General features: G+C 38.4%; 2 protein-coding genes across 6 annotated transcripts in view; both read left to right on the forward strand.

The window, feature by feature from the left end:
- The first annotated feature begins 3,076 nt into the window (after nucleotides 1-3,076).
- LOC122640133 (clavaminate synthase-like protein At3g21360) lies at nucleotides 3,077-10,641 on the forward strand. Of its 3 annotated transcripts, none has more exons than XM_043833275.1 (4): nucleotides 3,077-3,100; nucleotides 8,167-8,532; nucleotides 9,082-9,335; nucleotides 10,264-10,641. In XM_043833275.1, the coding sequence occupies exons 2-4, from the start codon at nucleotides 8,167-8,169 to the stop codon at nucleotides 10,607-10,609; spliced, it is 966 nt and encodes a 321-aa protein (XP_043689210.1). In that variant the 5' UTR covers nucleotides 3,077-3,100; the 3' UTR covers nucleotides 10,610-10,641. The 3 variants fall into 3 exon arrangements, with proteins under 3 accessions (XP_043689210.1, XP_043689208.1, XP_043689209.1); XM_043833273.1 differs by lacking the exon at nucleotides 3,077-3,100 and adding an exon at nucleotides 8,071-8,092 and having other exon boundaries at nucleotides 8,153-8,532; XM_043833274.1 differs by lacking the exon at nucleotides 3,077-3,100 and adding an exon at nucleotides 8,074-8,092 and having other exon boundaries at nucleotides 8,159-8,532.
- Nucleotides 10,642-12,679: 2,038 nt separating this feature from the next.
- LOC122640132 (2-isopropylmalate synthase A-like) overlaps nucleotides 12,680-27,454 on the forward strand; it is a 22,564-nt gene continuing 7,789 nt past the window's right edge. Inside the window, exons 1-6 of one of the 3 annotated variants that reach the window (XM_043833269.1) lie at nucleotides 12,680-13,220; nucleotides 17,397-17,610; nucleotides 18,552-18,632; nucleotides 18,833-18,922; nucleotides 19,033-19,119; nucleotides 23,120-23,220. In XM_043833269.1, coding sequence (XP_043689204.1) covers nucleotides 12,709-13,220; nucleotides 17,397-17,610; nucleotides 18,552-18,632; nucleotides 18,833-18,922; nucleotides 19,033-19,119; nucleotides 23,120-23,220 — 1,085 coding nt within the window. In that variant the 5' untranslated portion in view covers nucleotides 12,680-12,708. The remainder of the gene's footprint in view (nucleotides 13,221-17,396; nucleotides 17,611-18,551; nucleotides 18,633-18,832; nucleotides 18,923-19,032; nucleotides 19,120-23,119; nucleotides 23,221-27,454) is intronic. The other 2 variants (XM_043833270.1, XM_043833271.1) reach the window with 2 other exon arrangements.

Below are 27,454 nucleotides of genomic sequence, written 5' to 3' on the forward strand. Positions count from 1 at the left end.
GATAAAAACCAAAAGCAGAATGTATCACTGATGCTATATTGGGTGGCAATGTTCTTTTAGGTTTTCTGGAGGATCAGATATGCTGGTATAAGTAGTTGATGGTGCTTTGGGAAATCCCTTACATAAAGAATCATAGCATAAACCCGGTTGTGCTCCAAGTCATGATGGATTTGTATCCAAGATTAAGTTAAGTTACATGTTTGGGTTTCTCCCTGGGGTGGGATCCTTTTTTTTCCCAGCCATTTTATGGACTTGTATACTATTATAGTAATGAGCTCTTTTTGGCTTTTTTTTTTTTTCATTAAAAAAAAAAGGCATAGAATTAGTGAGAACTGATGATTCTGATTTGTAAAGTTATGAGTAGAACTGATGATTCTGGTGGGCTTTCCGTTGAATTTGGCTAGAGAGAGCAGAAAATGGTATCCTTGTGTTGAGAATGGATGGTGTCAAGAAACCTAAAGAATGTGAACGGTTCAAATTTGCTTATGACATGAAGTATGTCACAAATGATTGTTACTCCACTAACAACTCAAATTAAAAAAGGAAAAGGCCAAAGGTTATGTAAACTAAGGCCTTAATCTCTCCCCTCTTCTATTCTCTGTTTTTAGGTTTAGCCAAGACCTTAATCTATTCCCATCCCTGCTCTGGTCAGTCTTTGTCGTTAAACCCAAATCCTGTTCACATTTTCATATGCTTTGTTTCTTTTACAACTTGTTTTCCATATGGCATTACCAAATTCCTTAGTTGTGTCTCAAGTAGTCACTGAAGAACAAAATGCTTCTGTATACAACTCATTTTCTACTGATGAAATCCAAAGAGGAGTTTTCAAAAGTAGGGCATATAAGCTTCTAGTGGATGTGTGCTGCATTGACAATGGGAACGAAAAAGGTTGAACTTTGTTTTCATTTCAACATAGTGTGAGCATATAAGATTCAATTACACCTTGCTGGTATGCTGATGTGAACATCATTTTCCCAGTTCCAAATTATGGAGAATGGTAGTAAATTCTTTCCTCACGTGCACTCAGTCGGGCTTAAGCACTCTTAGGTAAAATTTTGGAAAAAACACCTCACCAAGGATATCAAAACTGAACTGAAATTGAAACTGGTTGTTTAAAATCGAACCAAATCGAAACAAATTGGTTCAGATTTGGTTATCAATTTTCGGTTGGGTTTCATAAGTGTTGGTTCCAAATTGATTAAAAACCAATAAGCCGTATAAAACCATAAACTGATTGAACTGAATCTTGATTGTATCAATCCAAAACCATTACCCCTTAAAATTCTAAAAACTCTTCGTTTTCGAGAGTGACCCTTTGCCACTTTTCGGACCTTTCCTCAATCGTGAGTTGAGAGTTGAGAGTTGAGAGTTGAGAGTGGAGAGTTGAGAGTTGAGATGGTTGTGGTGTTGGTGAACTTTTAAATTTGATGGGCTTTTATAGAATCAATTTGTTTAATGGGAAAAGGAAACCCTGACAGGTACTTTGTGTGGGCGTGTACTTGCCCGGCACGAAAGACCACCACACCTCTGCACCTTTACAACTTTCTAGGGTGGTGCGGCGGTCTTTTCGCACGGGTGTGTCTGGGATTAGGTATACACGTCCACACAGCACCGGTTAGCGTTCTTTCCCTTGTTTAATAGGGGTACTTTGTGTGGGCGTGTACCTGCCCGGCACGAAAGACCGCCACACCTCTGCACCTTTACAACTTTCTAGGGTGGTGCGGCGGTCTTTTCGCACCGGTATGTCTGGGATTAGGTATACACATCCACACAGCACCGGTTAGCGTTCTTTCCCTTGTTTAATAGTTTAAATTTTAAAATATTTTGAAGTTTATATTTTGGGGAGTGCTCTCTACGTGGAGCGTAGGGGCCACACCGTGTGCGACAGCCAATGAGAGCCCGTGCGCTAGCACATTTGGGGGTGGAATTTTCGCCATTCATGGGGGGGGGGGGCGCTACAGTCACTTCCATACCCCTGTGTGTCTAGGCGTGTCCCCTGCGTCTCGCGTACAGAACATTTCTCCTTATTTTTATACCCATTTGTATATATTGATCCCATAGATTTAGATTTCCAGTGTATTTATATGCTGTTGAATATGTTAATTGTATTTGAACATTTTATGGCATCCCAATGATTTGGTAACCCAAATATTACTTGGGACCAGACAAGCCCTTAGAATATTATTAATCTCGATGCAAAAAAAAACACAAAAACCTGTTTACAAAATTTTAGCCTCATCTGCCCTACCATGTGATAGCACTAAGTGCCCATCGAACCTTTCCAAACTGCTTCAGGTAGGATTCCTTCTATTAACTTCCTAATCATAATTTATTCAAGTTCTTAGATCTTAAGTTTTTATATTCCTCCAGACTTTCTCACAGACTCTAATGAGGCAGCCTCCATGAGAGAGAAACAAAATCAAATTAAAGGAAAGTATGGGTATTATTTGTAGTTTTCCCTTCATTTATGTAAGGATATTTATGTAATATCCCTTCATATGTTCTAATATAATCTTACTTGTATTAATACTTAGGTTATGAGGGGGCAATCTAAGAATTAGCCCATCTGACCTAAACCCTAATTTTCTTATAAATACTAGCTGGAGGCAGCAGTTTGAGTATTCCAAACTAGATACTCAGGGTGTAATGCTTTAAGCAACCTTATGCTTAAACCCTAAACCCTAACAATTTACACATCAAAGTCCAACGATTAGGGAGTCTAGGGTTTCTAATGAAATTTGTCCATGCGTGAGACGCTAACAAGATAACAAGTTCAAGAGAGGCTAAAGTTAAGCCAGTAGAGCCCTTTTATTCAATTATTTATTCACGGTAGAGTAATACATCCACCAGATCATCCATCTTCTTCCCCTGACTAGCAGCAACATTTGACTTGAACACCTGGTATAATAGTCTGTATATTGCATCTCTTTTGAAAGCATTGAAGGAAACATCCCTCTAAATGTGGACCACATAAAGTGCAATTTTGTTCTACTTTTCCAGCGATTTCTTCTACTTCCTTCGTATCCCTACCTACACAATCAATATACTCAGTCAGCCTTCCTCTCTATACAGAGAGAGAGAGAGAGAGAGAGAGAGAGATTTACCTGAATGAACTGAAGACAATAGGAGAGCAATGAGAAGTAAGTAAACAAGGATCTTAGGGACGATGACAACCTTAAAAGCCATCCTGCAGGGCTGCTCTAAACCTCTTGTGTTAGATCTCTATGCTATACTATTCATCTCCTTATATATTGCAGTAAAAATCTAAACAAGGAAGGATTATTATCCTCTCCAATTTCTAAAGCTCGGCAGTGCGGCAGTGCTAGGTGGAGATGCTGACATGTGGCAATTTGGACATCCAACGGTCCGAGCTCAACATAGTCAATGAGCTTGGACCGTTGGATGTCCAAGTTGCCACGTATCGACATCTCCACCTAACACTGCCAAACTCCCAAGCTTTAGGGAATGGTTTATTGATTGCTAAGATTTTATATATGTGGAAGATTGGAGAGGATAATTTTCCATGGAGGATTACGGGTGACTTTCCCCTTCCATTGTGATTACCTTTTAAGAGGAATCACACATAAAGCATTTTTAACCAAAGTGGTTACAACTTTTGTAACCACTTTTTTTTGTCTTTGCCCACAAGATAGTATAGTTAGGGGTGAAATAGGGTTAGGTTGGGCCGGGTTTTTTAAAACCCTAGTCCAACCCTGAGTCCTCTTAGCTCAACCCAAGCCCAACCCGGCCCTAGGTTGGACTTAGACATTTCAGCCCAGGCCCAACCCTGCCGGGATCAGCCCAACCCACTTCAATCCTGATTGACCCTTATCGGACCGGGCTGAGCCAAGTTGGCCCTGATTGATCTTGATTTTTGCTGAGGTCTGGTTGGCCCTGACTTACCTTACTTTTTTGCCATTTACGTCGTCCTATGCATTAAAAAAATAAGGCAAAAGTGATTGGGTATTGGTTTGTTTCATACTCAATTGATTGTTAGACTTTTCTTCAGGTTAAAAAACTTAGCCTAATCTTAAAATTATAAATATTTTTCGTTCAATAGATAATTAACATTTTTTTGGTGAACCAATAGATAATTAGATACTAAACAAAAAAGTGGAAAATGTAAACAATAAATTGTAAAGCATAACCTAACACATGGCTTGGCCCGGCTAGGCTTAACCCGAGACCTCAACCCTTAATAGCGGAATCTACTAGAAGAGATTGGCTTCCATCGATATTTTTATCTCTTTCCCATTTGTTTCTATCTATATCTTATTTGTTTCTATCCTTATCACATGTGGTTATAGAAGTCTAAGTAAATCACAATCTTCTATTACCACAAGTGATATGAGATAGTTTCCTATTTCATTCCTTCTTTCTCTTGGTGCTGTATAATTGCACCCTTGTAATCTCAATACTCTCCCGGTTGAATGAATAAGTCTTCCTTAATTTCTATAAGAGGATATGATTCAAAAGAATCGAATTTGGAGAATTTCAAAGCCAATAAACAAGGAAATACAGTTGCAGATAAGAACAAATAACTATGGGAGAGGATAAACGTGTTGTAAATCAAAATCCTCTCCCTCTCTCAAATGGCTCTTTCTTTCTTTCTTTTTCTTCATTCAACAGCTACTTAATTGTTTCCTATTCACTCTCTTTCCTTGTATTAATCAATCATATCCTCATCCCTTGATTCTCTCCTTCTCTATAAGAAGGGAGAACCGTGTCGTTGTAACTACAGAAGTGAAAATTATTCTTGTGGACGTAGGTTCAAATTGAACCGAACCACATTAAATTTTGGTGTGCTATCTCTTCTCTTATCTCTCTTTCTTATCTCTATTTCTTCTACTTTATCAATTTCACATGGTATCAATTTGATCGATCTTGGCCTCCCCTCTCCTTAGAGTCCAACTCGATTTCCTTGTTACCTCTCCACTCATTTTTATTTTTATCCTCTCCTTCCACTATGCCAGACGATATTCCAGCCACAACCGAGCTCACCAGCGCTCTTCTCTCCGACCAGGCGTCCTCTTCGTCCACTCCTGGCAGCTTTGATCCGTCTTCTCCATACCATCTTACCCATGCCGATAATCCGGGTATTGTGCTCGTCTCCACTCCTCTTGATGGTGACAATTATCCGACTTGGCGGCGTGCTATGCACATGGCCCTCTTCGCCAAAAACAAGATGATGTTCGTCGATGGCTCTCTTCTCGCCCCTAATCCTCTCCTTCTGAGGTTCAATATTGGGATCGTTGAAACAACATGGTTCTCTCTTGGCTTCGGAACATTGTCTCCCGCACCATTGCCGACAGCGTGATCTACGCCGACATGGCTTCCTCAGCTTGGAAGGTTCTTGAAAAGTGTTTTGCCCGCAGCAATGCTCCTCGCATTTTTCATCTTAAATGGTCAGATTGCAACAATCAAGCAAGGCACGGATCCACTCTCCAATTATTTTACCCGATTGAAAGTCCTTTGGGATGAACTTTCCTCTTACACCACTGCCCCATCTTGCACTTGTTGTGCTTAGGGTATTCTTCATGCTGCCGTTCAGTAGAACGCGTTTATATATCAATTCCGCATAGGGCTTTCTGATGCCTATGCGTCGATTCGTTCTCTGATCCTCACTGTGGATCCCTTGCATGATGTGAATCGATCGTATCACCTTATCTTACAAGAACAACAACGTCATCTCACTCAACCTCATGTGCCCGACATAGCGGCCATGGCAGCCCATCGACCCACTCCGCATGCACAATCCAATCGGCCACGCCCTTTAGCGAACACTTCTTCTCAACCTGGCTCCAATCCTAACCACAATTGGGCCTTCTGTGATCATTGCAAAGTCCATGGCCATACCCGCACCATTTGTTGGCCCCTTCATGGCTACCCACCTGGATACTCCCGCCATAGCCGGTCTAACCCAGATACTGCTGCCCAACGTGCCTCTTCTTCCACTGCAAATTAGGCTAAGGCACCACCTGGTTCTTCGACTTCTTCTGTTGATGTTAAGCCAACCTCCACTGGTTCGTTTCACTGCCTCACGCCTAATCAGGTTCAACAATTGCTTTCTTTGCTAAGCACCGATGTTTCCCCATCGAGCGCCAACTTTACTGGTACACACCAATGTCTTTCTGTTTCAGGTAATAATTCATTCTCATGGTTACTTGATAGTGGGGCCTCAGACCACATGGTCTGCAATTTTTCCCTTCTTACTAATGTCACAGTACTTACTCACCCTAACCCGGTTCGTCTCCCTAATGACACAACTATGCCCCTCACTCACCGAGGGACTTGTCATCTTAGTACCTCCATTGTTCTTCATGACGTATTATATGTTCCCCCTTTTTAATTTAATTTACTTTCTATTAGTAAACTCATCCATTCTCTTCATTGTGTTGTTTCTGTTTTTTCATACATTTTGTGTTTTTCAGGGCCTGTCAACGAAGACACTGATTGGGGTGGGACTGCGCCTTAATTTCACAACCCTAGCCCAGACCTCAACTCCAGCAAATTTTACGAAGGCAGTGGTCTCTCTCTCTCTCTCTCTTATGAAAGAATTCTGCACGATATTACCCTTCTCTCAAATCTCACTTGGTTGTAATATTTCACTTCACAATAATAAGAGATGAAATAACCTCTAAAAATCTCTGGAGTCTTGCCAAAAAGCTTTTTCATTTTGTAATATTTGTAATGGGGTTGGATCAAGTGAATTGCTAGATTGGACCAACCCAGTATGGGATAGGTTGAAAGGCTTAATTTAACGAATTCCATTGACTCTAGAGCTTTTGGCATATGGGCGAAATACTTAACATTTTGTATCAGAGTCAGACAACACGACCCGCGTCACAGGTTTGAGTCAGAGAAAGGACTACCTAGAGTAAAGTGAAAACCTCAAAAAATGGCTAAATATCACCAAAAATAAATCCTGCTCCGAAGTGGAGTATCTTAGGTATTTGACCGATACGCCAAAAGCTCCAAAGTTGATGGAACGCATTAAATCAAGCCTTTCAACATATCCCATATTAGACTGACCCAATCTAGCACCCATACACTAAGTTGAATCCCATTAAGCACGTAGCACATTTCTTCTACAATACTAAGTTCAAAAGTTAAAAAAATAAAAAATTTTAAAACATTTGAGAAGGAAAAAGAGACACATAAATCAAATTGTTATCTCATCATAAATTTTGTTTTTTTTTTTATATATATTTTTTATTTGCAAACATAATAAAGAAAATGTCCTCCGTTGATATCGGTTTCTACCAATGTTGGTATATAAAAAAAGGAAAAAAGTTCTTTGTCCGGGAGTGTGGCCTACGCCAGCACTCCTATGAGTCTATCTCTCTCCTCCCCATGTGAAAAGACACCTCTGCCCCCTTGTTTTAAGGACGAGAGAGATGGACACATGGGAGTGCTGGCGTAGGCCACACTCCCGGATAGAGAACTGCTTCCCATAAAAAAAAAAATCCCCACATTGGTTTACCTGCAGGTAGAACAATCCAAAATATAATACCCCTTACTGGTTTAGTCCCTTCAATCAACATCGGTGCCATGGTTTTACTGCATGATATCAGATCAAGTATCAGTCATTTTTAAATTTGCTATTATATTGATATGGATCGACAGTCAACACAGGTCAGCTTGTCTATCAGACAAGATTTAGAACCTGGTTTTCTTTAAAAAAAAAATTTAATATTTTGACTATTTTACCCTTTATCTATAATATTTCACCGATATGATATCGGCATAGGACAGTGACTACTGATACCAACACAATACTGATACGGATCGACATATATGAATACCGATACCTCAAACAATGAGTTGGTATTAAAAAATTGAACTAAAAACAATGATAGTCGAAAATCTTCGTCTATCAATAGCTGCAATTTGGATCCTCTACTGCCGAGCTGCCATCCTGTGCTGTAGGGCAGGGGTAAGGCGGTCATTGCGCGTCTTGCTGTGTCTGCGCAGCACGACAGGACGAACAGCTCGCCAGTAGAGGATCTGGATCCACAATAGCTGTCCATTTCTTTGGCTGCCAGCAGGGTAGCAGCAATCGTTCCATATGGAGAGAGAGAGAGAGAAAGAGGTGATGTGAACGAGGAAGACTGATTATAAAGGCAGGGAGACTTGGCTGTGTTCTGTGTAGATTGAGAGAGAGAGATGGAGTTTGTGGAAGGAACGATAGAAGAAGAGAAGAAATTTGGGGGTTTAGTGTTCCCAAAGACACTGAATCCTCCAAAGAATGATGGTGACCAGGGTGTGGAGTATGGTTCCAGTGAGTTGATAGAGATGGTGAAAGCAAAAAGGGAGTGGCTGGAAGAGCTGCTGCAACGTCACTCGGCGATTTTGTTTAGGGGATTCCGAGTTGACTCTGCGGAAGAGTTTGGAAGAGTGGTGGAAGGATTCGGATGGGAAGAAATGGAGTACTGGGGAGTTGCTTCTCGTTTCAAGGTTGCTCATAGGGTTCACACCACCAATGAATCCCCTCCTGACAAATTCATCACCTTCCATCATGAAATGTCCCTGGTTTACTTCTCTCTCTCTCTCTCTCTCTCTCTCTCTCTCTCTCTCTCTCTCACACGATATGACTGAGTCAACTCAGCTGGAATCTCTCACTCGCTAGGTGAAATTTCAGAGTCGATTTATGATTTCACTGAGTTGACTCGGTTGGACTGAAAATACTGAAATATTTAAACTTGGTTGCATGGATCCTTCATCCTTGTAGATAAATATAGGATCGAGTTTTCCCTCAGCCACGGTGAATGAGAATTCATTCATCCTCGAGCTTCATATGTGCGTCAAGCTAGGGTATTTTGGTGAACCTTCAGCCTATGATGAAGGAAAACTTTAGTTTTCTGTACAAGAGTGCGGCCTATACCAGCACTCCCGTGTGTCTATCTCTCTCCTCCTTAAAACAATGGGGTAGAGGAGTCTTTTTACATGGGGAGGAGAGAGATAGACTCATAGGAGTGCTGGCGTAGGCACACTCCCGTACATAGATCTTTTTCCCATAATATATTGTTTATTTGTTTGTTATTTTGACATACACTTTGATTTTGGGTGAATGAATTGAAGATCAAGGACTGTCCTTCCAAGCTATTCTTTTTCTGTTCCCAACCACCACCGATAGGCGGCGAGACATCAATTGTACCAAGCTCCATTGTAGTAGAAAAGATGGAAGAGAAGTTGCCGGAATTTGTTGCCGACTTAATGGAAAAAGGTTGTGTATTTGGTCGAAGTCTTCCAAAAGGGAATGATACTAATATTATCAGCGGCAGATCTTGGAAATGGTTTCTACAAACAGAAGATCAAGATGAAGCCAAACAAAGGTACATAAAACATTTCGAAGACTTTATGGCAAAATGAGGGGAGTTTATTAATAGGTTGTGTTTTGGTTTGGAATGCATTCTAGGTTGATAATCCATTGCAAGAAATCATGCCAATTAAAGCCCTAATTAAAAAAAGCGTTGATGTTCTATGGGCCTGCCATTCAAGGGGGCAGGGTGGTCATTTCGCCCACCCCATGTGTCTTGGTGCAGCCTGCACCCCCGGCACAGAGAACATGTGGCCTTAAAAAAATCCACTACATGATTCGAAATGCTTTCAAAGTATAGTTATATAGTTGAGTCTCTGTAATCGCAATATAGAGTTGAGATCTTCAGGGGGTAGGGTGCCAGAAAATTTTCTGTTCCATTTCTTGCCCGGTCCATTTCCCTAAGTTCCTCTAATAGGGGTGGAGCTCACCTGGGCAATATGTTTGGCAGGGGGTAGGGTGGTCATTTTTGGCCTCCCTATTTGAGGGACTTGGAGAAATGGACCAGGCAAGGAAACGGAGCAGATAATGATCCGTGGGCTGCCTGCGACCCATAAAGTGTTGAGGATAAGATGATGAAACTATAAAAATAAGTTAAATAAATAGTTAGTCTAGATATATATTTAAGATAATGGTTGGAAAACTAAAGTCCTTGTTTGGTATGATTTTTTGGAATGCATTATCAACCTAGAATGCATTCTCGGAATAGATTATGAGTCTAAAACCCATTCTGAAACCTGGTTCTTCTCTATTTTCTCGCTTTAGAATGCTTTCTACACCTAGAATCTATTTCGAGAACACATACCAAACTCAGTCATAGTGTTTGACATGATTTAAAAACAATCGGGGTTTTGAAGTTCTTATTTGTACTCACCATGTTCAACCCTATTTATTATCGATCTTTGTTATTAATAATCTTTCTTGTTGGTTTTGTTTTCTTCTAGGGCTACCGAAAGGCTACGTTCATGCTCCATCAACTTCAACAAGGATGGGAGTGCTGACCTTGTATTTGGTCCCCTAAATCCAATCCAGGAACTTGAAGGAAAGAGGGTTTGGTTCAATACCATCTTAGGTTACACTAGTAATGAAAAGGACATGAAAGTAAGCTTTGGGGATGGAAGTGCTCTTCCTTCTGAGGCATTTGAGACATTTAAACAGATTTTGAATGAGAATTGTGTAGATCTCAAGTGGCAAAAGGGAGATGTGTTGTTACTTGATAACTTCACTGTTCAACATGCTAGGCGTCCTGGGAAGCCACCACGAACTGTGTTAGTGTCTGTGTGTAAGTGAAGTTGAACATTGGAGAGTGTAGGTGTGTGCACTGGAAAATTATCTCCTCCAGTTTCTTGCCCGGTTCAATTCCTCAGTGCCTCTAATAAGGGGGAAGGTAGGCCCCACCCGGGCAAGGGTAGAGTGGTCATTGCGTCTCCATTGTTAGGGGCACTGATGTACTAGACCGGACAGAGAAATAGAGGGGATAAACATATGAGACAGCTCTTTTTGGTTTTTTGTTTTTTGTTTTTTGTTTTTTTGTGGATTTGGAAATCTCATGTTGAAGTATGCATTATGTGGAATAACAAACTGAAACCCACTTTGTTATGCATGTTTGTGCTTTCAGGAAAAAAATTTGATTGTAAGTTTTGGTAATGATAAGGTCTCACTAGCTTGCTTCACTTTACTTCCCATTATCAGACAAAATTTTTTCTTTTATTTTTTAGGGAGAAAGATGTTAATTAGTGTTGTGTTTCAGCGTGTATCTACCCCCAATCACAGTCATTCACAAAATGATCGATGCACCCCTGGAAATGAGGAAAACTGGAAAGGACCAGGGGCGTATCGGTCATTTTGTGTGTGACTGTGCTTGGGAGCAGGTACACGCCAAGGCACAACAGTGGATAGCGTTCCTTTTGCCTTATTTTTATTTGGGAGAAAGAATGCTACCTGGTAGAAAGAATGCTACCTGGTGCACTGTGCTGCCCCAGTGCCCAGACACAGAGGCGGGTGAAATGACAACCCCGCCCCCATTAAAAGGCCGAATTTTATAGGGGTGGGGCTGTCATTTAACATGCCCCTGGGTCTGGCGCAGGGGAAACATACTACACATGCTCAGATAGTGTTCCCTTTCCCTTTTTATTTATAAGTTTTTTTTTTTTTTTTTTTCAAATGGAGATAAGAATGAAGGATAAATTTTTCCTCCACCCATAGAGGATGATTCACCCACCATCCTAGGGTTCACAAACCCCTCCTAGAATTTTGGTATGTTCCAAAATACCTTTCTGATACCCATTTCCCTCTTCTCCCACTTCTCCCACTTCACGGTGAATAAAATCTCATTCACCATGGGTGAACAGAAACTCGATCCTAAAATAAATGATTGTTGAAAAATGAGACAACCAAGAAGACACAAATTTTGGTCATTAGTAACCCCTAAATGTGCAATAGCAAATCCGTGCAGTCAATACTTGTAACTATTCAATTCCTAGACCTTTCTGTTTTCGGTAAATGATTCCTAGCACTTTCTATATCATTCACTTGAGACAGTAAAAAAGTTGTTGCGGTGGAAGCATTTATCCAAAAAAACAAATGTTGAAAAAAAGTAAGAAATAAGGAAAACTTTATTTATTAAGGGATTCTCAATCAATTAAAGCAGGCATGTGCTGCATTATATAGCCTGCTGTCAATGGACCGATCCGTATTGATTCATATCGGTATTGTGTCGATTTTGAAAATGATCTATATCCAATTTAATACCATGTACTAAAATAACCTACATAACATGACTATTTTTGGAGGACTCTTCTTTTTAGAGGTTCAAAGATTTCCAATATAGCATGATTTCTTTTGGAAGACTTTTCAAGGTGATATCTTATGATCGGCTTTCACATGTACATTCACCTGTTGGTACGTGTAGTTGATCCATTTTCTTTTAGATTTATCAAAAGCAAATCAACTAACAATCAAGAATAAGTAGATTTCTTGTCCATGTAATGACCAAGTGTCAAATAAGTTGGTTATCACTCCTTGTCTAAGGAGTTCAGTGTCACATGGGGATGGGTGGGGACAGATCTAAACCCTCCATGGGGTTGGGACCCAACTCTACAGTGGAACCCATACCTCATGGAGAGGTCAGATCTGTCCCCACTCATCCTCATGTGAATAACTGATCCGGATTCTTGTCTGAATGAGGGTAAGGCGATATTTTTTATCACGCTTGTATGTGGCAGTACTCTGCAGGCGAAAGTAGAGGAGTCGAATTGTACCACTTATTAAATCTTGGCATTTATTTACAAATTTCCATCTATATTCCCTTCAAGGAGGCTCAAGCCTGCTCGCCATCTTCTTCTTATCATCATCAGTCTTTCATTTCTAAAGCTCTCAATCCTCCAAAAATGGCAAACTCTTCTCCATCCCGCCCCATTTACATTCCCAACCAAATCTCTGATCCAAACTATATTCGCATTTTCGATACAACCCTTCGTGATGGTGAACAAGCTCCCGGTGCAGCCTTAAACGGCAAACAAAAGCTTGATATTGCCAAGAGCCTTGCGAAGCTGGGTGTTGATATAATCGAAGCAGGGTTTCCTTCATCTAGTAAAGATGATTTTGAAGCTGTGAGAATAATTGCAAAAGAAGTTGGGAATTTGATTGATGAGAATGGTTATGTACCTGTTATTTGTGGCATGGCTAGGTGTACTCGTGCTGATATCGATATGGCTTGGGAAGCATTAAAATGGGCGAAACGGCCGAGGGTTTTAACGTTTATAGCAACGAGTGAGATACATATGAAGTATAAACTGAGGAAGACGAAGGAGCAAGTGTTGCAGATTGTGAGGGAGATGGTTAGTTATGCAAAAAGCTTGGGATTTGTGGACATTGAGTTTGGTGCTGAAGATGCTGCCAGGTTGGTCTCTCTCTCTCTCTCTCCCCCTCCCCCCACCCCAACCCTAACCCTAACCCTAACCCTAACCCTCCATGCACGCCCACAAGTGTTGATCAATGCTGGGGATGGTGATGAGTGATGACTCAAACACATAACAGGGACAAAAGCAAACACTCAGGCACACACAAAAAGTCAAAAAGAGATAGAAGGTATCATCCACGGATGGTGAGCCTAGTTCCTCTGCATTTATGTGTGAGAGGTAATTATATGTCCCTGTGTTTACCATTTATAAGAGGGAGGAGGGGTATTAGTGGAAACAAAAAAGACAAGTGGTTACTTCCCACAAGTATGTTCACCTACATGTATATGTAGATGATCCATTCTCAACATTTTGTGGGAGTTAAATCCTCTCAGGTTCCTTGCCCAGTCGGTTCCTCTTATAAGGGGCTAGAAATGACGACCTCACCCCGCCCAAACACACTGACCTGGTGGGATGAGGTCATCATTTCTATCCTCCCTATGAGAGGAACCTATGAACCTGACCGGGCAGGGAACCTGAGAAGAGAAAAATTCTATTTTGTGGTAGTTGAATTTGAGTCACGTACATAGTTAGCAAAAATGGGAATGGCTAAAAAAGGGAACCTAATGGTACAAGTTTTAAATGGTAAAAAATTGCAAATTGATGGTCAAAAAAATATACAGTGAAAAATGGCAAATAAATAGTATGGATTTTAAATGTTCATATTTCAAAAAAATGACAAAAAAATTCTCATAAAATTTGAGGAATTTTTAATTGAAATAACATGCTTCTAATGTTCAAAATAATTGTAACATTTAAAATTAACTTTAAAAACTCTTTCAGTAGATGCATCAATTTGTAGCTCTATTTTCGGGGTCCGTGCATTGACTTTGAGTTAAAGATGATATCATGAGAAATGTAATCCTTAGAACTATCTTTACGTCGGTAAAAGAATCAAGTCGATCAAAGTATGGGAGAGAGAGAGAGAGAGAGAGAGATATGGTCAGTTTAATAACCCTTTGTTTAAAAAAAATCCAAGGTCTAAAACAAAAGAAATGTATTTTAAACACATTTAAAATGAGAATATTTATTGTTTAACATTTTTTCCTATATATTTGAAAAACATACAACAAAACGGGTTTAAAATGATAAAAAAAATTACCCTCAGTAGTAATGGGTTTTAGTCTCGTGTCACTTTGGATTTACTACTATGAGGATGGCATTTTAGGTGATATAAAAATTACCGTCGCTGATGGGTTTCTTCTCTTGTGTCACATAGGATCTACTACTATTACCACTCCTACTATGACGAGGGCATTTTAGATAATAAAAACGTTACCTCACTAATGGGTTTGGTCTCTTGTGTGTCACATAGGATGATGGGTTACACCAATACCGATTAAGCCTTTTTTATTATTATTATGAGAATACAGTGGAGAGTAAAATGACTGCCCCACCCAATGAAAGGAAGAATTTCCAACCCTTGAGACACTAGCACGTATGTGGCCGGAGCACACGGGATGCGCATGAGCCACTAGGTTGCTGGAGCAAGGGATAAGCATAAAAAGATAAAATGAAAATGGGATTAAAGCAAAGCTATATCTTCTATAGTAGCGTGGGTAACCCAATCCAAAGAAGAATATTTTCTTGGGAAGATTTCAAGGACACCCCTAGACGTATTTAATATCTAAAAAACTTACCATATTTGGTCAAAAAAATAAATTTCTTCCTGACGTTAAGTAGGGTGACCCTTAAGATAAAATGTCGATTTTACCCTCTTGGAGAAATTACTAGGGCAAGACCAGATTCTTCAACAGAACCACCGTGGGCGATTTCATCTCCGGCGATTTCATCTCCGGCGATTTCAGAGAGATAATCTGTTCGACGGAATCAGAGTTGAAGAAACCAGATGGAATATACCAGCTCAGGGATAGGAATCAATACTTGTGAGAGATAACCCTAGAATGGAGAAGTGGCGCTTAGGTTTGATGGCGATAATCGAGCGTGGGGTTGAGACAGAATCAAGGTTAAGAGATAATGGTGTAGGAGTTTTCAGCCTTATGGGAGACTCGAGATTGGGGAGGTAAGTCGTGGGTTTGAAGGTGAGCTAGTCTAGGGCGACACGCAGTAGTTCCATTCTGTTGTTAATTAACCATCAATGGTGGAGAGAAGGAAGCCTCTGATACTTTGTTCGACCAAAAACCTTCTTCACTCTGTACTCAATTCATCGAAGATCACTGATGGAGATGGATTTGAACGAAACCGAGTCTCTGACAATGGTAACTTGCAGTCTCTGCGGTTACACGCAGGGATTCTCCGTTGCTCGATGGATCAAACGGAGGGTCGGGGCGCCAAGGTGGATTCTCTTGATGATTCCACTTTGGTTGGACTTTCTGCATCGACCCCGAAATGTCTTTCTGTTACTTCCGGTTCACTGGTAGATTCTCCATCTTGCTTGAATTTGTCTATCTCATTTTTCCTTTTTTTTTCGGTTTCATTGGTGCAATTGGAGCCCTTTGAGTATTTTATTTTGGTTGGAATTTCTATTAAAATGATAAGTTTCAAAAATTCGATTATGGAAATAAAACTTAATTTGAATTAATCATTCTTATGAATTCCTAGAGAGCAGAAATGCTTTCTTTTGGTTGTTTGAGAGAAAATTTCAACTTTAGTGGAAGGTTTTGCTCAATATATATATGGAGAACCTACTTGGAGAGATAGGTGTAATATTGCCGAAACTATCTGGTCTTTAGACAGGATGAAGATGGACAAATTTCTGTGAAAGATAAAAACACCATCCTGATTGCAAACGGATGATAATGAACAAATTGCTTGAAAAGCTGGGGAATTGACTATTTATTTTGTTAGAATGAAGAGGGATAACAAGGCAGTGGAGAAACGAAATAGAGTGCTCCATATGAGGAGGATAGTAGTACAAGCGACATAACATTTTAGCTTGATGCTACACATTGATGTGAGAACCAAAGTACGGTGGTTGGCTGGTTACTCCTAACCAAATTACATGGAATTAACAATACCCCAGAGCTCTAATGGCAGTAACAACGTCTGAAGTTGCAGTAGCAATAACAATAGCGGAAAGTGGATTGGCCCTTAGTTGCAGACAAAGGTTCTATAGAAATCTGCATTTAATGGTGGTAGTGATGAAGGGATCAGAGATCTCTGGTTCAGTTGTTAAACTTGGATAAACAGAGTCAAGGATCTCTGGTTCAGTTGTTAAACTTTCCGGTGTTGGATGCCGCCGGTGATGGATAGATGTAGGCTTTTCAGAATGCCAGTTCTCTGCCATAGATTGGTAAAAGAGGGTTTTACCTTTAAGGGGTATTATGGTACATTTATCCCTTTTAAGGGTAATTTGGCCATTATGATAAAACTAACAGCAACTTAACCCCTAAAGCCTAACGGAGTGGACTAAGTTCATATATCTTCATAAAATAAGGGTAGTCTGTGCCTTTTTGACCAAGTATGGTAAGTTTCTGAGATATTGGATACTTTCAGGGGGTGTTCGTGAAATTTTCCCTTTTTTTTTGGTAAAATCCAGGGAAGATTCAATTTTGTTGAGTTGATCTACAATCAAAATGAAGACATAGATAGAGAACGATCTATTCGCTTTATATATTTATGTAATAATATGGTCTTGGATGAAAGAGATGTTTTCACAAGATAATAGATAGTTGATTGTTCCCTCGCCTTTAGAAGTTGAAATATTCTCTCTTTTATATGGTGTTCAATCTTGGAGTTTTTTTAACCAAAAAAAAATCTCAGAGTTTAGAATATGTTATAGATGTTTTATGCATTTTTGTTAGATGTTATAGTAACTTTAGGTAATGATTTTTCAACTTATGTGAGTATATCTGTGTTTTTTCACCCCTATATTTTGTTTTCAAATTTTTATTAGTCTCAAAATATTTGATTGTATTTTTTACCGTCTTATTCCAATTTAAACATGGCCATATCAAACACTAGTTTTTTTTTGTCATTCTCATCTAACTATATCTCAGAGTCACTAGATCCCTCATTTATTTTTATTGCCTTCACCACTACTATTGTCCCATTCCCAACTTTGCATTCCATGAGACCTAATCAAACTTTCTTTTGTTTTTTCCCCCGTTTATTTTGTTTTTGAATGGTCAGTATAACATTACTTGGTTGCTTTTCAGATCCGAGATGGAATTTCTTTGTCAGGTTTTCTCAGAATCTCTAAAGGGTGGGGCAACGACTTTATGCGTTGCTGATACAGTAGGAAATCTCTTACCAACTGAATTTGAAGAATTTATTGCTGCGGTTAAGGCCAACACTCCTGGAATAGATAATGCCGTCATTTCTGCACATTGTCATAATGACCTAGGGCAAGCTTCTTCTAGTGCTATAACGGTAATGCTTTTACGTTTCAAAAAATCCTTTTTCTTATTAGGATCTCTTGGGTATAGTTTAAATATATGTTTATCTAATACAAACATAAATAGATGTATTTGGTATGATTTATAACCCATATTTTTCATTAAAATAAATCAATATAAACATAAATTCGTAAATAGCTCAAGAGTTAATAATGTTTGTTTATACGGGTACTATTAATGAACATGTGCAGAATTGCTACTTAAGTGAGGATAAAATGGTAAAATTAACAAAACTTAGATATCTACTATATATCTCTCTAGCCCCACCCTGCTCCAACCTTCTCTCTCTTTATATATATTATATTATATATCTCTTAAAGCCATATTAGACTTCCGATTCATCCCCTGTTTGTCAATTGAAGAAATTATAATATAATATATAAATAAATTATGCATTATATGATATGTACTATATATGATATAGTTATCTTATAATATAATATATATACTATATTATATAATATAGTATAAAAATAAGGCTTTTGTTATATATAATATATTATGAATAATATAGTACATAATATATTCTTCACTTAGGTATACCAAACCTATTTTTGCTTGTACAATATATTATCTCTAGTAGTAATCAAATAATTATTGTTTGGGCGAGAGATCTCTACTTGGTCGCATGGTTTCTACACAAGCATTTGGGCCAATGGGTGAGCATGCCTGGGTATCTACCCAAGGGGCAGAGGCGTCATCTCATGATGCCCTATGAGAGGGCGTAGGAAACACCACCACGTAGAGATCTTTTTCCCTTATTGTTTATAGCCTATATAACCTATTATCATAATTGATTACTCATAAATAGGTCATAAATATAAATATAAACTACGCCAAAGAGCCTTAGAAAAAAAAAAAAGGGTAGGGGGACTTTGTAGTATTGATTTATTTGTTGATGACACTTCAATTCAGGGAGCAATTGCAGGTGCAAGACAATTAGAAGTAACTATCAATGGAGTTGGAGAAAGAGCTGGAAATGCTTCCCTTGAAGAGGTATTAACTATCAATTAAAAGTAGGTTTATTATAAATAAGTTGAAGTGGTTCATGCTAATTAATGGAGGTTTTGCCAGAGAATAATGGTTTTCTGAAGTATACTGTCTTGACATGCTTAGAAGAAACTAAATGAAAAGGGGGATTAAAAGTAGGTCTATTAACTAATTTTTTTTTTTTCTGTTCTCTCCTTCCAATTTAGGTTGTAATGGCTCTGAAATGCCGTGGGGAGAAGTTGGGAGGGCTTTATACTGGGATTAACACTAGGCACATTGTTTCAACAAGCAAGATGGTATTTTAATTTCAAGTGTTAACTTCTTTAGACTAATTTCTTGTGTCTTTTGGCTGAGTAGTCTTCTCCTTGAAAGCTTCTGACCCTTAATTAGTTTCCTTACCCTGCAGGTAGAAGAGTATACTGGACTCATGGTTCAACCACACAAAGCTATTGTTGGAGCCAATGCTTTTGTTCATGAAAGTGGTATCCATCAGGTTTGTATATATATATATATATCTTTCTCTTGAGATACTCTCTTAAAATGCTTGTTTTCTTGGATCAACTTAACCCTCACCACTTCTGTAAATCTGCACACCCTTTCGTCTCAAAACAAATTTACAAAAGCTCTTCTCATTTCTAAAGCAGTTTTATCTTTTACTTATTTTATTTTATTTATTTATTGGCTTTTATTTATCTTTACACTGTTCTGTTTGCTTTTGATGCAACATCATCCTTATTTGATTTGACATTAAAAATAGGATCGAGTTTCCCTCCACCCACGGTGAATGAGATCCTCTTAATGAGCTTTAACTTACTTCCATCTGCAACTTTGATGTTTGACCAAAAAATAATTATAAGTCCTCTTGATGAGCGTTAATGCAAACTATTGCTTATTTCTTTACTTCTTCCAGGTCTTTTGTGAGTGTAAATGAGATCCACTTAGGTTTTGCAAAGAAAAAAAATGGCAAGAGATTGCTGCTTGATTGTGTAGCCCATGCATCCGCTTGGCTACAACCTGGGTTGCAGCCATGTTCCTGCTGCCCCCAATCGTAGACTCCAACTTCGAATAATTCCCTTCCCCTTGGGGGGGTCACAAAAGGGAACATGACTGCAACCCGGGCAGCAGCCAAATTTTGTCCATCAGGTTGGGGGCCAATGAGAGTGCACACAATGGCATCTATCTGGATGGGAATTTTTATTACATTTGGGTTAAACAGTCATTTTGCATGCTCATGTGTTTGAGTGTAGGAACCAGGCGACCAAACAACTTTCTTTTTCCCAAAAAAAAAGAGAAGGGAAATGGAACGCTAACCGAACGCTAGCACGATGTGTACTTGTGCCCAGACACAACCCAACGTGAAAAGTCCGGCACACCCCTTGGAAAGACGGAAAGGACTAGAGTGCGATGGTCTTTTCACGCTGGGTTGAGTCTAGGCACAAGTACACATTGATGCATAACACTGGTTAGCATTTTTTCTCCAAAAAAAAAATGTAGGAAGAAGTTTTCTTTCAAAACTGGGATTTTTAAGTTTAGCAGCTTCTATCAAGAAAATTATCCTTTCCAATTCCTTAAAGTGTGGCAGTGCGGCAGTGCTAGGTGGAGATGTCAACACCTGGTAGTTGCTGCATCCAACGGTCCATATCAATGAGATTGGACCGTTGGATACGATAGCTGCCAGGTGTCAACATCTCCACCTAGCACTGCCACACTTTAGGAATTGGAGAGGATAATAATCCGCTTGTATCAAGTGTGACATCCATGTCGAATTGTATTGGTACCGTATCAATGCCGTTACACGTTCATTACTAAATCGGCTTGACCCAATATGGGAATCCAGATTTGTGACTAAGAAGAACTAGGTCCAAACCTATTTTCCTGATCTACTAGGGATAGTTAGGGATTTATATAATTGTTAGGGTTACTTTTATAATTTTGCCTTTTGTTTTTTTCAAATTCTTGTTGATTTGAGGGGTGTTTTTTTTGGGTAATTTACACATGCCATCCCTGAGGTTTGACGAAAGTATAATTTTACCCCCAGTTTTGGATAATTCTATGTACCCCTAAGGTTTACAAACGTTAACAAATACACCCATTCCGTTAGTTTATGACTAACAGTGTTAAAATCAAAAGGTAAAGTGACAAAAATGCCCCTTTAAGAAAAAAAAAAAAAAACTGCAACTCATCTTCCCCAAATCGTTTGAGGTTTGAAAAAGGGGAAGATGAGTTGTGTGTATTGATATCATGTGGTCTTTGATGTGATGAACTCATTTTATTTGTTTTTGGGTTCTGATTGGAAAAATGAGAAGCGTTAATTGAGATTGGCATGAACTCTGCGCAAAGACGAGATGGACCAATAGAGATTTATTTGTTGAAGAATTTTTCTATTTTGCCTCTTCAGCTTGTTTCTCTCTCCACAGAGCTTTGGTGAGTGGGCATGTTGAGAGCAGATAACCTCTTGTCGGCTGTGTTTCCTGTTGAGCTTTTCCAAATGGCGATATTGAAATGACATCGTTGTCTATCGGTCTCTCCATACAGACAGTTCTCCATCTATATCTTATTATCTTTCCATTCCTTGCCATCATCATCCCCATCAGATCAAAATCCTCCTCACGAAACTTTAATCTAATCTGTTGTTTCGATTCTTAGAGAACAATGCTCAAAGAGCCGATGGAACTTCATCAAATCCCTCTCTATCCTGATGGCTTCTCACCAACAGAGATTTCTCAAATTATCATCCATATCAGAAACAATCCTCGTCTTGCCCTCCAGTTCTTTCTTTGGTCAGAGAAATCTCTTTGCACTCATGACCTACTCACTTATTCCACTATGATTCATGTACTTGCTAGAGCTCGCCTAAAATCCTTAGCACAATCCTTAATCCAGATTGCCATTCGATTATCTGAAGTCAACAACTTTGATGACCCAGACATTTCATCAAAGCCTCCTAAGATCTTTGAAACCACGATACATACCAGCAACTCATCTTCCCCTTTTTCAAACCCTAAACGATTTGGGGAAGATGATGAGTTGCAGGTTTTTTTCTTCTTCTAGAAGAGGTATTTTGTCACTTTAACCCTTGATTTTAACACTGTTAGTCATGAACTGACGGAATGATGTATTAGTTAAAGTGTAAACCATAGGGGTATACAGAATTATCCAAAACTGGAGGGCAAAATTATACTTTCGTCAAACCTCCGGGGTGGTATGTATAAATTACTCTCTTTTTTTTTGGCTAGGCATTTGATTTGGGTTTGACGTGCTGGTTGTTGGCAATGGTGAGAGTCGAAATCTGGTTCTCTCCTTCCTCTCGCATTCATTCCTGCTCTGTCTAGTCTGAATCCTACTCTCAGGTCTGTTCGATATACTCTGTTATCTATCTTCTTCTACTGTCTTCGTTTTCCTTATTTCTGTTCATCTTTCACCCTCCCTTTCTTTCCCCTTTTATTTGGTTGATTTCTGTTCCTGTTTGGATTATTCTTTATTGGTGTTACTGTTGGGACTGAAACGATATACTTACGGATCTTTCATGCCAGCCCCATTGAGCCTCTGCATATTTGGGCTTAATCTGCCTTTCATTGTGTAATTGAAACCCCAGAATAAATCCCTCAAGGACCTATCTGTTGGGTGACTGTAAATCTGGGTTTGAAGTTACTGACTTCTCTGGCTTCAAGAACTCTTTATTAATTTTTAGCTTGCTGAATTGAGTTATTGTTGATTGTATCTCAAATGGTTGTGGATTAGCAGCATAAATTTAATTTTTCATTTTAATTGAAGCCATGGATGAGTTGTTCCACTTGAAATCAAACTAGGTTTGTTCTTTGGTTCTGATTTTTCGTGAGGTTGAAGAAGAAGACTATTCTTCTATTTGCAATTAAGGATGTTACTGTTTAAATTGCACAAAATCCCCTCTTCTTCAAAGTTTATTCTGTTTGTCCCATGCTTGTTTTAAATTCCAGATTCATCCTCTTCTCTAATTTTCCCCAATTCTTGTTTATCTCTTTCAAAAGGATCCTAAAATGTTCTAAGTTATTTGTCACCTATGGGCCAAATTTAGGTTTCCGTAATCGGGGTTGCATTAGTATCAGTCCATAGCGGTTATGTTCGTATTGAACTGGATTGGTCATTATCATTACCGTATCGGTTTGATACATTTCTCTACATAAATATTCTTATTTTTTGGTTTTGTATCGTATAGACAACTCAATAGATATCAGACTGATACGGTCGATACGTATCAGGACTTGACACATTTCCCTATACTTGTGATTTCTGACATAAAGGCAAGGTAAACACATTGCCCATAAAATGGCCTCCACAAAACATTTATTCACTTGCGTTCATGTACTTCACTTTTTATTTATTGATTTTTTGAATAAAAGTATATGTGCTTGCCTAATGCCTAATTTGTTCTGCTGATTTGTTTTCCAATGTCATTCTCATTAAAGCAACATGATAATGGTTATAAAGATTTTGTAATGTTCTTTATTTTGTAGGATGGAGTACTTAAACATAGAAGTACATATGAGATCCTTTCTCCTGAAGATATTGGATTAGCTCGGTCAAGTGAACCTGCTTTTGTCCTTGGAAAACTTAGGTATGGAATACTTTCTTCAATACCATATTTTAAGATGTCAGTCTTTGATAATTTAATACTGGCTTTATGATGGCTATGGTGTGAATTTCCAAGTCTTCTGTCTAGGAATTGACTTTTTGTGACTTTGTTTTCCATTTGAAAGAAGCTTTTTTCCCTCTTTTTGGGTATTAAATTATCTAAATTCTGAAATGGTGTCTATCTTTCCATATTCCTCTTTTTATTGACAATGTTTTGGGTACTAACAATTTAAATTCTGAAATGGTGTCTATGTATCTTTCCATATGGTTTCTCTTTGGGTGTTTGCTTTTCTGAAATGTGGACTCGAATTAACTACAGAGATGGAGCCTGGGTTTTTCTGTAGGGGTAAAATTGATACTTTAATTTCCTAATTTCTTACATTCTCTAATATTATCACTGTTTAGTTACGGTTGTCTTCTTATACTGGGTTTGAAATTTGATATTTCTCTTTCCTGTCCAATTAAGAACAGCGGTCAGGTTTGGGATGATTAGTTATTGTTCTTGAACTGTCTAAACTGAATAAACCAGTAGTCTACTAAAGAACCTATTCACGTTACCTGCAATAAATCTGCCCACAACTCAAGCTTTCCAACATGGCCAGTAAATGGGCTGATTTGGGTTGCTGGTGGGGGTTTAGGTAGGATGAACTCTAGGTTCAGGTTACAGTCTTCTTACAAGGACCCAAGCAAACCCAAACCCAAAAAGTCAACAAAAGTCAACCTTCTTAGATGAAAGTGAAGGTTAAACTCTAACAATTAATCACAAATTAATAATATAAATGTCCTTCAAAATATAGTAATGATCCAACAGTTGGAATAAGAGTAATTAGAAGAATGGTTAAACTTGAAGCAGAAATTCAAGAACAGGAGAAAACTTACTTACTCAAGATCAGAAAATCAGATCAGCTTATAAATCTGGTCAAGTGCCTTTTTATGGGGCAGAATCAATACTGAAAATTTCAATTTGATCTGACGGGTGGATCCGACTTTATGTAGGATTCCTAGTACAAGTAGGAAAGGGGCAAAACTAGCAAACTAAAATTTTGGTGAATGATCAGATAGCAGAATATTAAATCCAACTCTAAATTGATGTATGCTATTAAAATCAGAAGAATCAGATCAACAAAAACAGGTATCTATTTCAGCAATTAAGAGCATAGAACCAATCCTACTTGAAATAGGATTTTATCAAATACTTGACAAAATCTAAAATTGAAGACAGAATATGATAGATAAAATTTTCAATTGAAGAATTCTGTCAACAGATTAGAAAACAGCATCATAAAACTATTAGAATCTGATAATCCTAATAAGAGTAGGACTGTTGTAATTAGCTAATAGAGCTGAAACTAAAAACAGAACTTGAAAGCTAACAATATCGATTAAGGAATTCTGTGTTCAGAATGAAAATCAAGCTTGAAACTCGCCTTTAAATTGAAGTCCTAGTGATTAAGGGAATGGGAACCGCAGGGAACTTTGTTGGCCAGATTAGCAGAGAAAATAACAGAATAACAGTATCTTAATTGCAGGAAAAACAGAGTATAAGAAAAAGAGAAGGATAATAATGGTTTCCGACCAACTGGATCAGAATCCCACCGTCCAAGGCTTCCCACCAACAGGATCAGAATCTCACTATCCAAGGTTTCTCACCATGACTGAATCACACAACACTCATGAAGAAAACTTCAACTTTTATAAATCATAAATCGTCCATGAGCCAATGGCTCTTACAAGCTTTATATAGAAAAACTAAGTCAAACTCGTACTCTGACTAGGAAATTCAAATCCTATTGCTAATAGCAAACATAAGTGAAATAGGAAACATAATCCTCAAAGGAAAACATCTAAACAACTTAAATTAAATAATAGACTAGCTAACTAACTAACTAACTAATGAATTAAATCCCGTACTCTCCTACCTTCTACCCTTAGTTTAGGCCCATTAAAGTGGCCCATTACAAAGAAAACCCATGGCATCAAAGGCCCAACACATACATAACCCAACCCAAGGCTGATTTCTAATAGAATAAGCCCTTCTATGTGAGTATCTGCATCAGTTGGTTACTTACTGGTTATGCATTGGGTCAGCCTGACCCAAAACTGACCAGACCGACCCATTAAAGTTCCCGTTCCACGTTTCATAGTCCACGGATTTGAACTATTGTAGGCTTCCCAAAGATAGAGAACAAGGACATGAGTTTTGTATATTGAAGTAGGATGTGTTCACCTGACCTAAGTGGCACAAGCTGCAGTGATGGGTTGCATACTTATACACATTCCACACACAGGATAGCTTAGTTGGCAGCTTGCAGGGGGCTCCACATTTTTGGAAATGTCATCCTCTATCCTTGTTATTTTCAGCAAAAAAGCACTATACCTCTAGCTTTAGTCCTTTTTGAAGTAGAATTTGTTAGAATTTCTGACTTTATAAAAGAGACATAATATATAGTGGCACATACAATTGAAGTGAATTTTGTCATATGACATCTGGCTGATTCAGAGGGTTCCCTATCTGATGGAGGTTCTAGATTGGTTTCATCAAACACCAATACACGCCTTTTTTTGAGCTTCCCCTTGATCCCAAAAGAATATTTTACAACACAGTGTAATAACGTGAGTGTCCCTCTGTATTAGGACTATTGGAATGCAAAGTTTAGCAAACATTATCTTTTGGCCTCCAACCACGATTAAGTAGTTAAATGAAAATCTTGTTACTTGAGTTTTTGCTAGGTTGAGGAACAAAGAAATGCAGTTGAAATCAAATTATTTCTACATATTCTAGCAGAATTTCTTTGATTTGTTTTTGCTTGTGAGCCTCACACTAGGAGCCATTTAGATTAAGCAAGATTGGATTTTTAATTGTTTTAGCGGTTTCTTTTGGAATTTGGATTTTAAAATTAATTTTCTCCAATATGATTTGGTTTACATTTAGTTTATTCTTTTCAGCAGAGGTGTTTACTATTTATTAAAATTGTTAATGGATACTAAGGATGAAAAAAAAAAAAAATAGAAAGGGTGGATATGAGAATCCTTGTTTTGTTGGGAACTGGGTTGTGCTGAGCAGCTCTATCTACACATGTACTGCCCCATGTTCTGAGCATTGAATGAATTCTCTTATTTCTTGTCAAGGCTAAGAACAGCTGTGTGGATTCACAGTTTTTTATCTCTTCTTCTTCTCTTTCTTTGTTATCCATTCTAGTTCATATTTTGTGTTGCAATTTTGGCAACCATTACCAGTCCTTACTATCAAATTTATTTCCTCTTCATTTCCTCCATTAAACTATCATCACTGCCATTCATGAAACCTATTTGGGCTGGGTTGACCTTGTGTTAAATTTCATGCATATTCGATCATATACCCTCCCACGTATTGGCAGATCCCTCTTTTATTTTCATCCTTTCATATCTTTTCAACAGTTGATGTAGATCCCACGACTGACCAGAAGAAGAACCAAGGCCCATTGAACCAGCTCCAGATGGAGCAGAACTGGACCAGATCAAGTCAGCCCAGCAGGTCTTCTAGAAGGGCCAAGAAAAAGAGGCCAAAACACTGTTGTCATTTGGCCAACTAGGATGAAACACATGCAAACTGGATCTTGGGCTCTATTTGTCCACAAAATTTCAGCCTCATCCAACCTGCCACATGGTAGATACTTGTGCTGTCCATGAATTCCATAGTGAACATGCCATCCAGGAAAACTGCTTCCTTCTTTTTTGACCGTACGCATCTTTTCATTGCCAATAAACATAACATAAAACCCCTAGTGGTTATTCCTCATTAAGAAGAAGTTCAAGATTTCATTCTCTCATATGAGGATTTTTATGATTAAGGTTGAAAATTTTTTTAATCTCTTCCATGGATAATTGTGTATCAGGGTCCTGCAATTTATATTGTCTAGTAATAAACATCCATCAAATATTTATATGGTCTTCTTTTAAGTAACCGAGTTGCTGTTTTTGACTTTTATCAGTTATCACATTCTTAACTTAATGCTCTGGCCTCTATCAATACTCAGTCAATATGTATTTACTTTTCTCAAGTTTACAAAGTTGTTATGATAACCTCAAAGTGAACACTAAAAATGAGGGGGAAAATAGATATTTATTTCAACCAATGACCATAATTTGAAAAGTGGATCTTTATCATAGTTTTAACACTCATAATCATGAAGTAATAATGTTCTAGTGAAATAGGTGTAGGTTGCTGAGTTCATGCA

Source organism: Telopea speciosissima, chromosome 9 (genome assembly GCF_018873765.1).
Source record: "Telopea speciosissima isolate NSW1024214 ecotype Mountain lineage chromosome 9, Tspe_v1, whole genome shotgun sequence".
NCBI classification, from domain to species: domain Eukaryota; kingdom Viridiplantae; phylum Streptophyta; class Magnoliopsida; order Proteales; family Proteaceae; genus Telopea; species Telopea speciosissima.